Here is a 15,538-nt window from a genome sequence, read left to right as displayed (position 1 = left end):
TAAGCACTTAGGTTTGAGAATGGGACTTTGAATTGAAAATTAGCCAAGTGTTGTGAAGGCTCTACCTATTGTTCTCACTTATATGAGATTGAGACAAAGGACACAGGCAAATCTCTGTCCTTTTGAAGTGCTGTGTGGCAGGTCTCCTAATTTGGACATGGGGATATTGCCAAGATAATTTTCTTCCACATCTTTGTGTGAAGATAGGATGTTGTTTTACTGTCAAAACCTGTCCACTGTGTTTTCTCAAGTTTCACAGACGGTGAAGGCTGCATTACCAGAAACAGCCACTTCCACCCTCCAGTCCTTTATTCCTGGCGACTGGATTCTGGTCAGAGAATTTAGGAGAAAACACTGGATGTCCAGGCACTGGAATGGCCCATATCAGATCCTACTAGTCACCCAGGAAAGCTGCAGGAAAGCTCTAGCTCCTCCAGCTTCATCTGGCTTCCAGGACACAAGTCATCTTCCAACTGGATCATCAGGGGATGTCTCAGGAAGAGCAGATAGGTCTGTTCTTAGATAACTTTGTCACCTCTGAACCCGAGGAGGGTCTAGGTCATAAAACACAGACTGTTTGAAGTAACACTGTCATGTTTGGTATAAATACTGTGTGTAAATGTTGATCGGGGCTCTGCTTCACTGACTAACCTCAGTGACAGGGTCTTCAAACGCTTAATGCCTTTGAATAAAACTTATAAAGACAAAGTCTGGATTTTCTCTTGATAAGAAAATTCCACTACAACAGACTTTGTTGTCTCTGGACTGGAGTCTTTGAAAAAGTAAACTGCTTTGTCAATCAATTAATGTGGACAGCATTAAATTGACCTCAGCTACTCGTACTCGTCGTCTTCCGCTTATCCGGGACCGGGTCGCGGGGGCAGCAGACTCAGCAGAGACGCCCAGACGTCCCTCTCTCCATACACCTCCTCCAGTTCCTCCAGGGGGAACCCGAGGCGTTCCCAGGCCAGCCGAGAGACATAGTCCCTCCAGCATGTCCTGGGCCTTCCCCTTGGCCTCCTCCCGGTGGGACGTGCCTGGAACACCTCCCGAGGAAGGCGTCCAGGAGGCATCTGGTATAGATGCCCGAGCCACCTCAACTGGCTCCTCTCGATGTGGAGGAGCAGCGGCTCTACTCCGAGCCCCTCCCGGATGGCCGAGCTCCTCACCCTATCTCTAAGGGAGTGCCCGGCCACCCTACAGAGGAAGCTCATTTCAGCCGCTTGTATCCGGGATCTCGTTCTTTCGGTCATGGCCATAGGTGAGGGTAGGAACATAGACCGACCGGTAAATTGAGAGCTTTGCTTTTCGGCTCAGCTCTCTCTTCACCACAACGGACCGGCACAGCGCCCCCATTACTGTGGCAGCCGCACCGATCCGTCTGTCAATCTCCCGCTCCATTCTTCCCTCACTCGTGAACAAGACCCCGAGATACTTAAACTCCTCCACTTGAGGCAGGAACTCCCCTCCAACCTGAAGAAGACAAGCCACCCTTTTCCGGTCGAGAACCATGGCCTCGGACTTGGAGGAGCTGATCCTCATCCCAGCCGCTTCACACTCGGCTGCGAACTGCCACAGCGCATGCTGTAGGTCTTGGCTAGAGGGGCCAGCAGGACCACGTCATCCGCAAAAAGAAGAGACGAAATCCACTGGTCCCCAAACCAGACCCCCTCTGGCCCTTGGTTGCGTCTAGAAATCCTGTCCATAAAAGTTATGAACAGGACCGGTGACAAAGGGCAGGTCTGACTTAGTGCCGGCAATGCGGACCAAACTCCTGCTCCGCTCGTACAGGGACCGGATGGCCCCTAATAAAGGGCCCCCGATTCCATACTCCTGGAGCACCCCCCACAGGGCATCATGAGGGACACAGTCGAATGCCTTCTCCAGGTCCACAAAACACATGTGAACCGGTTGGGCAAACTCCCATGAACCCTTGAGCACCCTGTAGAGGGTATAGAACTGGTCCAGTGTTCCATGGCCGGGACAAAAACCACACTGCTCCTCCTGAAGCAGAGGTTCGACTATCGGTTGGACTCTCCTCTCCAATACCCTGGCGTAGGCCTTACCAGGGAGGCTGAGGAGTGTGATCCCCTGTAGTTGGAACACACCCTCCGGTCCCACTTCTTATGAAGGGGGACCACCACCCCAGTCTGCCAGTCCAGAGGCACTGTCCCTGACCGCCATGCAATGTTGAAGAGGCGTGTCAACCATGACAGCCCTACAACATCCAGAGACTTGAGGTACTCAGGGCGGATCTCATCCACCCCCGAAGCCTTGCCACCTCAGGTAATAAAGTAAAAAAACGTGGTGTTATGTTTGATCAAGCCATGTCATTTATATCCCATATTAAACAGGTTTCTAGGATATAATTTTGTTCACCTCCAGAATATTGCCAAAATTAGAAGTATCCTATCCTGGAGTGATGCTGAAAAACTAGCTTGAAGTAACATGCATTTGTTACGATAGTTAGAGTGGCTTAGGTTATCTTGATCTATCTCTGTAGTTATGCTGCTATAGGCTTAGGCTGCTGGAGGACATGATGACCAATTTCACCCTCTTCGCTACATTCTCACACTACTCTCAAATTTTGCATTATTTGCTGTTATTTCAGCTTTTAACTTTGTTCTCTCTTTTCTCTTCCTAGAAGCCACACCTGGCCTGGCTCTGTGTCTACCTGTGACACCTTTCTAGAGAGGGGCATTGTCCAAGCTTCTGCTGGCAACAACTTAATGCTCACCTTCTACCGATGATCCACATGGCCCTGTCTTTCAGTGTTTAACCCTTTCTCTCTCCTAGACATGGCGATTGACTGAGCTTTTACTGTGACTAACTCTATGTGCTCTCTTTCAGACTCTAACCTTGAAAACAGGCTCAGAGTTTATCTGTTCTTTCTTTCTAGGTGAAACGACTAAAGGAGCTACATCCAGTAACATTTACTTTTCCTTCCCATAGAAAGTACTCCTGGATCAGTGCTTCTGTGTTCTTTTTGTGTCTCTGCTCTGTTCTCTCAAACCTCCAGTCGGTCGTGTCAGATGGCCGCTCACACTGAGCCTGGTTCTGGTTCTGCTGGAGGTTTCTTCCTGTTAAAAGGGAGTTTTTCCTCTCCACTGTCGCTACATGCATGCTCAGTATGAGGGATTGCTGCAAAGTCAACGGCAGTGACTGTCCACTGTCTCTACATGCTCATCCAGGAGGAGTGAATGCTACAAATCTCTGACTGGATGCAATCTGCTGGGTTTCCTTAGATAGAATTTTTTTTTATCCAATTTGAATAAATAACTGAATCTGACTGCACTGTTCAATGATTATGTCGGGACCCACAGCCATGGATTTCAACATTAAACTCCGGTACAAACTTTTCTGGAACTTTCAAAATAAATTGCATTAACCTACTTCTGGCATAACCAAGCAAACTGTAGCTGCGGACTTCCCATGATGCCACTGGCTGCATAAAAGGACCCCCTTCCAATGGTCCGATCTCTTCCACACCGGTGATCATCGTGATAGGAGGGGAAACAAGCGCGCTAATATCTCTTTACTGGCAAAAAGACATAAACTCTTCAAACTGGATCCAAGGATGTCATAAGATCAAGCAATCATATGCAAAGTTAAGTACGAATGAAATACTGTATGTGTATCTGGTATTTTCATTCATGAACGGGGAAATTAAGGTGTAAGCATTGCTTACTTTCTCTCTGAGTGCTGCAGAAGCGAACTGTCTCAGAGAGGTTCCCTACAGAGACGCGGTCTCTACAAGCCGAGCGGAGCGGTTTTCCCTGCCTGAGAGAAGGACAACTAGGAGCCGCATCACCGTGGTTACGGTAACGTGCAGTTTTGGCCAGCCGACAGAATGGCCGCCACTCCCCACAGCTAATGAGGTTAGCTGTAGCTAACCGTTTAAAGACTCTGGACGTTTCTTCAAACTTCGCCGCCCCAGACAGCTTTTCCTCAGCATGGTCAGAGGTTAGGTTTGGGGAGAACAATAATAGAAAGATTTAGATTGAAATGATCTAAACGTTTTTCATTTTATGAAGTTTGGTTTTGTTTGTGTTGAACTCAGCTATCTTGGTGCTAGCAGACTATCTGCAGCACACGTGCTCAGCTTTGTGTTCTTTGTTTGTGTGTTTTTAAAGTTAAGACAAACTTTATTTAAAGGGTGATTTTAAACAGAAGGTTGATCATAACGTGTCGTCCGCGCTTATGCATTTTAACCCTTTTATTAACCCTGGTATTTTAAAGGTATGTGTTTGTTTCTGGTGCTAAGCTATCCGCTTCTTTGTTAGCTCAAAAACTAACCAGTAAGAACACGTGCTTGCTATTAAAGAGTATTTAACAGAAAGGTTGTTAGTTTTCAAGCTAGTGAATAATAGTTCCTTAAACATTATTTTACTAGATTTGATAACTAAGTAAACACCATTTAGCCCCATTTCTCCAGAAAGATTTGGGTCTTTTCCAAAATACTCCCTTAATAATATTTCTTTAAATATTATTTTAATAAATAAAGGCAGTTAATTAGACACCGTTGAGAAATGCTCATCCAGAAGGTTGGTTTTATTCAGCAGATCATTCTTTAAAACATTATTTTATTAAAATAATATTTTATCTGATCTTGCATTGTGAATGGTTGTCTAAATGTTGCTGATTATTGTCTAAGTTGGTTCCAAGACTAACTTCACGTCACTTCCAGATTCTTCAAGATAATCCTTGGTTCTCAAACATAAACATTGCATGCTAATGTTGCATCACTCTTTTGGTCATGATTTTCAATCATCTTTAATCAACTTGTTTATATTGTACATTACCCATTAGTCTTCCTTATTCTTTAATTCTGCTTGGTAGTTAGTTTGATTGTTTTAGCATAGTAAAGAGTTTGCTGATTGAATTATGTTTTGACTTTGAGTTGACTTATTTTTGTTAATAAATTCTTGTATTTTAAGAAATTGTGTGAATTTATTCCATATATGTGCGGAGTTTATGCTGTTCAATAATGTCAGAGCTCGTCTCACACCTTTCTATTTTGTCCTAATACCATCGCCTTACTGGGCTGGTATTCACAGGACAACCCTTAACAAACCAAAATATTATTTGATAAAATATTAATATTAAATATTAAATAATATTCTCAGATTAATAATCCTAACAATTAGGATTAATTGGAAAGTATGTACCTGATTTTTGTGAAGTGCCTTGAGACGACATATGTTGTGAATTGGCGCTATATAAATAAACTGAATTGAATTGAATTACTTCACGGCTGTCTACAAAATGCAGTTAAAAGCCTTCAGCTGATCCAAAATGCTGCAGCAAAAGTTCTGATGAAAATTAAAAAGAGATCATATTTCTCCAATTTTAGCTTCCCTTCATTGGCTCCCTGTTAAATCCAGAATAGAATTTAAAATTCTCCTCCTCACATATAAAGCCCTTAATGATCTAGCTCCATCATACATCAGAGATCTGATTGGTCCATATGTTCCTAACAGAGCACTTTGTTCTCAGACTGCAGGTTTACTGGTGGTTCCTAGAATCTCTAGAAGTAGAATGGGAGGCAGATCCTTCAGTTATCAGGTTTCTCTACTGTGGAACCAGCTCCCAGTTTTAGTCCGTTAAACTTCCCAAATCCAGCGATAAGCAGCGTATTATGAGAGCAGTGAAGGCGACACTGGAGTTGACGCATGACGGCCAACGGATCTATATAAACCAAGATTTATCTTCGGCAGTCTTGGAGAAAAGACGCAGTTTTAATAAGTCGTACCTGGCTCTGATTGAAAAAGGCATTCGCTTTAGCATGCGATATCCTGCTACGCTCACCCTGTCCCACAATGGCACAATATACAGGTTCTCTACGCCAGAGGAAGCATAAGGTTTCATCGATTCCCTGGACTGAGAAGGGACTGAGAAGGCAATGGCAGGAGAGCGGCCTACGGAACAGTGCGGCCCATTTGGATAATGTAAGTGTGTTAAATCTACTGTGGTTTGAAGGAGTAGAAAAAACAAAACAGAACAATGTGGAGTGGACAATATATAGTTTTGGCTTTCATGGGCCAGCTGACACAGTCCAACCTTTCTTAAACATTTTTTTCTTTTAAGATGGACAGTGGTCGGGTTTAATTTTAATTTTGGGAGGGCTGGAGTGGGATCAATATTTTATTTTTTCCTGTGGAGCGGAGACAGCCTTTTGGCTACACCTGGTTTTCTATTCTACCTTTCAGTGGCTCTTTATGTTTGGAAAATACCCATGTCCTTTTTTTGTGTGCAACTTGCAAGTTATTTTTATTCTGATGTATGTAGTTCTTGGCCATCCGAATATGGTGGCAATGTACGTGCCAGCACAATTAGTCTCTTCCAAAGGTCAGTGGTGGTTACTTCACTTTTTGTTTTGGGTCCTTATACTTACTCTGTGGCGGTATTATGTATCAGATCACTGTGAGCTTGCTTAATGAGTAACATAAAAATATTACCGCAAATGTCAAGGGTATTAACCATGTCATTAAGAGGCGTACAGTACTCTCCATGCTTAAGAAAGATAAGGTTCAGGTTGCATTACTGCAGGAAGCCCACCTTACTGATCTTGAGAATTTAATATTTAAAAGGGACTGGTTGGGACAAATTTATTACTCTTCCCATAACTCCAAAAGTACGGGAGTACGAGTACGAGTTGTGCAATGATCTCGGGTCGTTCGATGCTTGGAGAATGTGTAATCCACGTGTATAAGATTTCACTTTTTTCACGCCCTCATCAGACTTTATCTAGAATTGTTTTTTAGTTGTTTCTAGGTCAATTCTTGACAGGACTCAGTCCTGTTCAATTAATTAATGTGTCCTCTCTGACAAGTCTTCAGTCTCTATGGAATTATCACCTCCTTATTATGATCTGTTATCAGCACATTGGCGTTCCAGCCCCAGATGTTAGTGCCTCTACCCTGTGGGAAGTAGGCAAGGCTTTTCTCAGAGGCTCTATTATTTATTTTTCGGCAGCAAAAAAGAAAAACACCCTTACCATGCAATTAAAACTTGAACAAGAAATTATTAGCTTGGAACGAGATTTTAAGAATCCATTCTGCCTCCATGCTTAAAAAATTAGATGCGGCCAGGTCTGCATTGGATCAACTACATACTCAAAAAGCGAAAACAGCGATTTTCTATGCAAAGTACAGATTATTTTAATATTGAAATAAACCTGTATAAAAAAATCTTTCGAACTGGGCACACTGCCAACAACTTTAAATGTGGCCCATATATCCATTCTAAAAAAGAATAAGCCTCCTGATCTTTGCACGTCGTTCCGGCCAATCAGCTTGCTCGGGGTAGGTTATAAGATTTTATCAAAAGATCTTGGCTGGGAGGTTGGAAACGTTGTTGCCGGTTCTGGTTAGGCCCGACCAGACGAGTTTTGTAAAGAATAGGTGCTCTCACTCCAACATGCGACGACTTTTAAATATCTCACAATATTCACAGAACTCAAACAATAGAGCTCTTGAAATCTCATTGGATGCAGAGAAGGCGTTCAACCGGGTGGAGTGGGGTACCTATTTAATATTTTGAGCAGGTTTGGTCTGGGACCAGAATTTGTTAGATGGGTTAATCTTCTGTACAGTGTTCCTGTTGCAAGAGTGCACGTAAATGGTTCTGCTTCTGAATTGTTCAATTAGAGGTAGATGGACCCCTCAGGGATGTTCCCTTTCTCCCCTATTGTTTGCACTAGTGGTGGAACCGCTAGCAGAGGTATAAGATCCAACCCTGGGACCTCTGGAATCACACTGGGAAGGGTTGAATATAAAATTTCACTTCACACTGATGATGTCTTATTATTTATCACTAAACCAGAGACAGCTATCCCAATATTGGTAACTTGGTAATATCAATTTGGTAAAATCTCAGGGTATAAAATTAATTTTGAAAAGTCTGAGGCCCTACCGCTGGGGATTCAGAGGAGGGATGGGGTCCCCCTGCTGACTTTCCTTTTAGGTGGTCAACTGCAGGTTTTACATACTTGGGTATTAGAATATAAGCAAATACTTCTGAGCTGCACAAATACATTTTTAAAACAGTTTAACATCAGTCAGGAGTGATCTTGATAGATGGCTTGACCTCCCACTTTCGTGGATGGGTAGGATGAGTTTGATAAAAATAAATATCTTTCCCAGGATACTTTATCTTATGCAAATGTTACCTGTTAAAATTAATAAAATATTCTCTGAAACAGAAAAATGCTTGTCCAAATTTAAATGGCACGGGAAGAAATCTAGGCTTAAGATGAGGACTTTGCAGCTGCCAATCGACAGGGGGGGTCAGGCTGTCTCCAACTTTCTATATTATTATTATTGCGCATGTCATGCACGTTTAATATCAGGATGAATGCACTCCTTCTGACATGAGCCTAAACTTGATGTGGACAGTTATGGACCCCCTTTTGTTTCTTTTTGGTCTGTCTGTGCAGGGAGTGTCCCTGATACCTGAACAGATGTTGTTAGTGGGCAAACTCTTGCATCTGGCAAGATGCTGTGTGTTGTTACAATGGATTCAGGGCAATTTGGACACCTTTTATATGACTTGGCAGCCCCTCCTGAACTACGTGCCCCAGGACTTAAGAGATCTACTCTGCAAAGGAGGTTCGCACTTTATTTTCGATTGTAACCAGCGTTAAGTTTACTGTATGTTGGTATGACATGTGCTGGCCTGTTTTGTGTTATTTTTTTGTAACTAATAAATGTTCAATAAAATATTGTTGAAATAAAAAACCTTTTGTATTTTATAATTGCCTGATATCATTTGTTTTGATTATTTAAAGCAGATTGAGGAGAAATCTGTGGGTATTTATGGGTAAAAGTTTTTTGTAACAGAGTTGTGGAGCTCTAATTCTGAGCACAGTTAGTCTTCTCCTAAACATTTGGAATTTGTTTCTTATTTGACATGGTTTACCATTTTGTCTGAAAAACTATTTTTGATGGCTACATTACCACTGTTGTGGTTTCTGACATGATAAATAAATAATGCAACAGTGTTCTGTGTGCAAAACAAGCTCTGATATAAACATTTCCATGTACTATTTTCTATGTACTTTTCTTTAACATAGAAAGTGCTCCAGGACCACTGCTTCTGTGTGTTTTTGCGAGTGCCAGGCTCTATCTTTCAAACCCCCCAGCTGTTTTTTGCAGATGGCTGCTCATCTTGAGCCAGGTTCTGCAGGTTTGGTCCTGTTAGAAGGGAGTTGTTTTCCACTGTCAGCACATGCTCACTAGGAGGGATCGCTGCAAAGGTAATAAATTGATGTAATTGACTGGGGTCAATTAGCTTAATTTGTGTTTTACCATTTTGTCCTGCCTATGTCCAAAACAGGTTCATATTTGGGACTTCTTCAGGGTAGCAAAAGACTGCTAAAGTGTGTTTTCTGACCTACTTCGGGATATTTAAATCTAAAATGCCCTTTTTGGATGTAATACAACAAAGATACACTGGTAGAACGTGGTTATATTTAAGGTAGGATTTGAGAAAAAATCCCAGAAAGAATGTCCAAGAAATAGTTTTTCTAAGATGGCAGTTTGATACATGTTGACTTATTAGACTCGTAAGATTTAAAAGATATTCGGCATTTCTTCTGATGCGGCCAATGAACATATACAATGGTTATAAACATTTGAAAACTGTTAGCCAAGTAAGTTAAATTTAAAACTAGTTTGGCTAAAATATGATAAAAATTGAAATACTCTGTAAATGACTTGTGCTGTCCTCAGAGGATAATTTTAGATGTTACACAGAGAAATGTTTAAACTACAACTATCTTTAGTCTCTTTTGCACAGAGATGGTTCTCTGTCTGTTTCTTCTGTCTTTACATTACTAAACTCTGCTGTCATCAGGCTTTGCAGCAGCAGCTGTTGTTAGACAGCAGAGCTCTGATTATCCAGCTCCATACGGCAGCAGAAACACCAAGGTAAAACTGGCTGTTATTCATAGCAGGACATAAAGAGGATTCACACTGAGACAGGAGCACAAACAGTAACACTGTTGTAACACGGAAGCTTGTCAGATGGTTTCTAATGTGGTTGTTAATCCTGTAGCATTTTCTATGAATGAATGAATTCAGTAAGGCTCACTATTTGATAAGAAACAACAGCTCGTAATCCTTCAGATGGATTAGTTCTTATCCAAGCTCTTGATCTTGTTTGTTCAGAGCTGCAAACTCACTTCAGTCTATCTGATGCTTTATAATGAGATGCTGCAAACATTATCCAGGTTCTTACACAACAAAGGGAACTCGTTATTCTGCAGCGTGACTCACTTCTTATATTTGATCTGACAATGGTTAATAAGTCACAAAACAAAAACAAATGATTGAATATTCCTTCTTTTATTAGCACCTAGAAGATAGGAAAATAAAGTTCATTTTTCCAGGGGGGTCTTCAGCGGTCAATGAGTGAGAGGCAGGTAGACCCTGAACAGGTCTTCAGTCTACCCAAGGGCCGGGACAGGAGCTACTTTCAAATCCTCGTTCCTCAATAAACACATCACTAGGAACCCCATCATACTGTGGTTACAATTCACAGCTGTCATCTGCCTTGTGGGATTTCTCATAGGGCCCCCAACCCAAAATACAATAATGGTACAAATTTGGTTCCCAGCTCGAGGTTGATGGTTGACGCAGTTAAAAAAATCTTACAGAGAATTTTTCAATGATGTGATCCCTTTCCAAAATGATACACAAAACTTAAATACTTCTAAAAAAGGAAGGTACAACACGAAATATTCATCCTTTATCAACCATGTTTTCCGCTTTTAATTAAATTTCATAGTAAATAGGTCCTCGAACATCCGGTGACATTTACTCAAAAGCAAACTTTGGTGCACCCGTTAGTTTGAAAAGTTTGGACACAATTGTTATAAGGGAACCACACAGTGCTGAGCTCTGTTACAATCCTCATGCAGGTAAGCTATCCAAATGCATCCAGTGCATTACATACCGCTGTCCTGTTTGACCGTCCACCTGAGGTGGATCAGGGGGGTAGTATTGGTGCGTTGACTTTAGCTCCCCATTCCATGTCAGGACCTTTCATTCGTTCATGTGGTGTAATAACTACATTAAGCAGAAGAACAAAACGATGATCTGAAAGTGTCTGGATACACACAGTCATGAACACCAACACACACACCCAAGAGTGACTAATTAACCTAATGTACATGTTTTAGACAGTGGGAGGAAGTACCCAGGGAGATGCATGGAAAGAACATTCAAACTCCATACAGAAACCCAGGACCTTCTTGTTGAAAGGAAAAGTCCTTGAGGACAAACTGTTTCATCTGGCTGATGGACAGGAAATATGGCTTTACCAAAAAAGATGTCAGCTAGAAATAATTCCACAACTGCTTACAAATGTCATTCAAACAGTCTTTAGGATTTGGCACAAGTACAGACAAATGGGATGGTTGCACAGACCAAGGTTGGCATCAAATCTTCAGAACAGATAACTCACAGCAATCTGCCTTGAAAATGAAAAGTTCACAAGAAAAGAAATTCAACTGTTACGAAACAGGGGTCAGCTTTCTTAGGCTGCCTACAACTCACTGATATCATCCAGTTATGAATGTAGAAGGTAACCACAGAAGACAAGGTTTCAGTGCACTAAAGAGAAACAGTCATGAACTATGGATGTTTGGATGAAACTATGCTGTAAAATTTCTTGAAATGTTTGGATCAGAAACAAACATATTTGGTTTACCTGGAGTACAACTTTTTCAGTGAATCACAGTCTCTTAGGTAATGTTTGAAGTGCCTACATACTAAACATCTACTGCTTTGATAAATGAGCAGCACGTGCTGTTTCAGCCCAAACAAGGTCCAGTTTGCATCAAAAGTAAATTTATTTGGATCTTCTATTTTAGAATTGAATAATGCTGTTTTATTAAACGAATAATATTAGCAGAGTGCCTTTTTATTTCAAATCAGAACCATCTCTCTTGGTTTTAACGGAAAAAGATTTGACAGTAACAAGCCTCGTCTCTGGACTGAACAAGTCAAGTAGCTGCCATTTATTGTGACCTTTAAAAAGATTGAACTTTCTGTAAAAAAATGTTTGTTGAATGATTTATGTTTAATGGCTTAAAATAAACACATTTTGGAATTTGGGGTAAATAATAAATTATTTCATTCATTTTAAATTGCATATGGTCTTGGCATCATTTAACAATTAGTTTATTGTTCTTTCAGAGGAATTTCTTCGAGAAACTCTTGATAATTTTCTTCTCATACTCATGAGTCTAAATAATTCTGTTTTGTAATTGTTTACTCGACGTGAAAAAGGACCATTGTTTTGTGTGTTTGGGGTAGGTTCCACAACGCCAGAAAACTGCTGATATTCGCTTTCTTTCACTGAGCACACATCAAGAGCAGATGAGTAGTGGGCTGACATTTTCAACCAATAGTTGCACTCTGAGGAAAATGTTCAGACATGGTGACATTGTTGTGGCACCATTTGGTGGAATAAAGGAACGCAGGCGTGCAGACTTCCCAGCAGCGGGGTGCAGTGGTTAGATTAATGGGTGGGCACTCACCAGCAGCGTGGGCAGTCCGGCCACCACGGCGTACATCAGGATGGGCGGGACGGCGCTGCTGTCCTCCGGCCCCAGGTACGGCTTGGTGTACGACGTGTCGTAGCAGAAGAAGCCCTGCACATGCACGGAGAAGGTGTCCGTGTACTCGAAGTAGTAGGCCAGCATGATGGTCCCGGCCATGATCACCAGCTGGAAGTATAGCATGATGCAGATGGACAGCGAAAGGCATTTAATTAGAAGCCACCCTTGTGTTGTTCTCCCCCGCCCCTCCCAGTATTAGCCGGCGGCAGAGCTGAGAAGCACTGACCCGCTCATAACGGCTCTGTTGCCCGCTAGGAGCTGCGTTATTCCCGCTTCCCCCGCTCACAGCTCCTGGTGCTGGAGCCGTATCTGCACAAGAGAATGTGTGAGGGGTGAGAGAGGGAGGGGACAGAGAGAGAGGAAAAGTGTGAGAGAGAGAGAGAGAAACAGAGAGAGATGGGGAGGTTGTGAGAGGAAGGAGAGACGCAGAGTGTATGTTTTGTGTGAGTGAGAGGTGTGTATTCACCTTGTTTTTAACGTAAATACGGACACAGTCAATTGACGGTTTTTTGGCGAGACTTCCGGTCGGCACTTCCGGTACCCGTCTAGAAGACTTCCTTTCACTGTAGCCGCCAATACAACAACCTTTCTCCACAACCGAACTCATTGTTATGGCTTAGAGAAAGTTCTGGATTGTTTGTGCAGTAAGAGGCTGTCATAATAACTGGTTCAAAAGAAAGGTTTACCTGCGCTGCTGCCCCTCCTTCACAGACGGGCTCATTTACTTCAGTTTGCCCCAATCCGAATGATATAATCGAAAACAGTGATTACATGGACGTTAATCGGATTATTGATCTGCATAAATCACCCCTACTCAATATGGAATACAACTCCATTCCAGTTGATCATAATATCCCTATTGGCGTGTTTACATGACCCATTTTTTTAATCCAGTCGGCCCTTTATGGCCAATACTTATGTACATGTAAACATAGGCAACCGCCGTAGCATGACTGCAGGTCTTCGCCTGACCCGCGACACAGGAGCACCTGGCTGTTTCAATAATACCACTTGGTGTCATGCAGAGTGGTGAGACTTGCTTTGGCTTGGTTGCACATCAGCCTTCATGAATACCAGGTCGTCGGTGTTGTTATTGGTTAATACTTTGCCAACCTTTCCATTGTGGAGGTACTGATAAGCCTTTGTACTTTTGTAATTGCGCATTGTAGAGCCATCGGCAACAAGTAACAGCCCAAAATGGTTAAAAATGTCTTCGTACGTTTAATGAGGCCACTTGATCATCCTCCCACTCGTGGATAGTTTGAGGGTGTGGCACTGACCTGCCTTTTTCAGCGATTTTTGGAAATGTTCTCACAACATAGTTCACAAATTTCGTCAAACTTTAGCCCAGCGCTGCACTTAAAACCAGAAGTTGGACACATATGTATTTCCGTGTTCGAAAATAATTTGAATAGAAAGTGGTCAGTCACGTTCTATTGCTGTGCTAAGACAGCCAGAGGGACAGAATGATAGACGGAGACACAACTGGAGATGTCACATGAATCTGGGTTACACAGAGGTTCCTGCCAAATATTCGACTGCAGAATAAAGTCAAAGTGTGTCTCAGGCATTATGAAGTCTTGTTTCCGATTGTTGTTTTTTTTCTCTCTGTGCCGCATTACACCAGCAGATGACAGGTACGTCAGTCAAGTCATCTGAGCGGTCTGTCCACACCTAGCATCATGTCAGCAAAACGTGGGATAAAGTGCCAGGGTCCAAATTGGGATTACTTTGAATATGACTGCGTTTTAGAAAAACCAAGTGTCTTGTAGTGTAGGGTGACCAGATGTCCCCGATTTAGACAACCTGTCCCTGGCTAAAGCTGTCCCCGGAAATGTCCCAGATTTTAGCATTTTTTGGAAGAGAAAAATAAATGTTGTGTGTAGACTGTTATTAAGGTAACCGGGGGTAGAAAGCGCGAGTGAGCATGTTGTGCACAACAACAGCTGTTAGGGTAGCTGGTAACGCTGCAGTTAACGTTATAGAAAGAGTAGAAGATTAAGAGCTCAGTGCGCTGCCTTGGACTGGGCTGATCCTCGCCGTGGTGAAGGTTTTTTTCACGGTAGGAAACGTTACTAGTGTTCTCAACATTCAAAAAAATGGTTAAAAAAAAAACATTGATCTTGGATGTGTTTTGTTTACTAAAGGTGATGACACAAATGCAAATAAACCAAGTTTTTATTAATGTACAGTACAGCAAATAGGAAGACAAGAGCACAGGGATTAGCTGCACCTGAGTGAGGGAGAGAGGGAGAAATAATAACAGAATGATTAGAACAACTCCCTGATTTGGGAAGTTGGAGCTACAGTGTCAACAAGGATTCGTCCAAGTAAGTAAGATGTTTTAGAATTGGTCGGTGACCTTTAGTTTATCTTTCCTGAGTTAGTTATGAGTTGTTTTGGTAATTTATTATAGTGATTTGTGAACTCAGGCTGAGGGGTGTTTTCCACTCAGTTTGGACATATGAAAGTTACTGACAGGAGTCAGTAACAGGGAAAGTGAATGAGGCAACAACTGCATGAACTGAGAATGATGAGGAGGGAGAGATAATCACCTGGTTAAATGTTAATTTCTTGTATTGTATGAGCCTGTAGCTCCAAGTAAAAATAGTGGGGGGTTTTTTTTGCAAAATATGGCCATTTTGGTATTTCATCAACTGAGGAAAATAGTTAAATAATTAAAGAAAAGTTTATATTTAAAGGATTATCCTAGTTTCCTAATATCTAAAAATATCCAACTACTAAAGGGTATCTGAAACAAAAATCTTATTTTATTTGTTAAATTGTAATTTTTCAGTATGTTATACGTATTGTTTTTGGAGAGGATTGTGATTATACTATGTCTCTTTAAGAATAGTGAACGTCTGATTGAAGAGAAGAAGTGAGAAGAGAAGTGGAAAATAGAAAGACTTA

General features: G+C 41.8%; 1 protein-coding gene across 6 annotated transcripts in view; it reads right to left on the bottom strand.

The window, feature by feature from the left end:
- The window catches only part of LOC124857760 (phospholipid phosphatase-related protein type 5-like), a 107,775-nt gene extending 94,621 nt beyond the window's left edge, over positions 1-13,154 (bottom strand). For 3 of the 6 annotated variants that reach the window (XM_047349188.1, XM_047349183.1, XM_047349187.1), the window contains exon 1: positions 12,545-13,078. In XM_047349188.1, the coding sequence (XP_047205144.1) occupies positions 12,545-12,748 (204 nt within the window). In that variant the 5' untranslated portion in view covers positions 12,749-13,078. The other 3 variants (XM_047349186.1, XM_047349184.1, XM_047349185.1) reach the window with 3 other exon arrangements.
- Positions 13,155-15,538: the final 2,384 nt, after the last annotated feature.

The sequence above is a fragment of the Girardinichthys multiradiatus genome, chromosome 21, assembly GCF_021462225.1.
Source record: "Girardinichthys multiradiatus isolate DD_20200921_A chromosome 21, DD_fGirMul_XY1, whole genome shotgun sequence".
In the NCBI taxonomy this organism is placed as follows: domain Eukaryota; kingdom Metazoa; phylum Chordata; class Actinopteri; order Cyprinodontiformes; family Goodeidae; genus Girardinichthys; species Girardinichthys multiradiatus.
The sequence above is the reverse complement of the archived record's forward strand: the minus strand, read 5'-3'. Positions and strand labels throughout refer to the sequence as shown.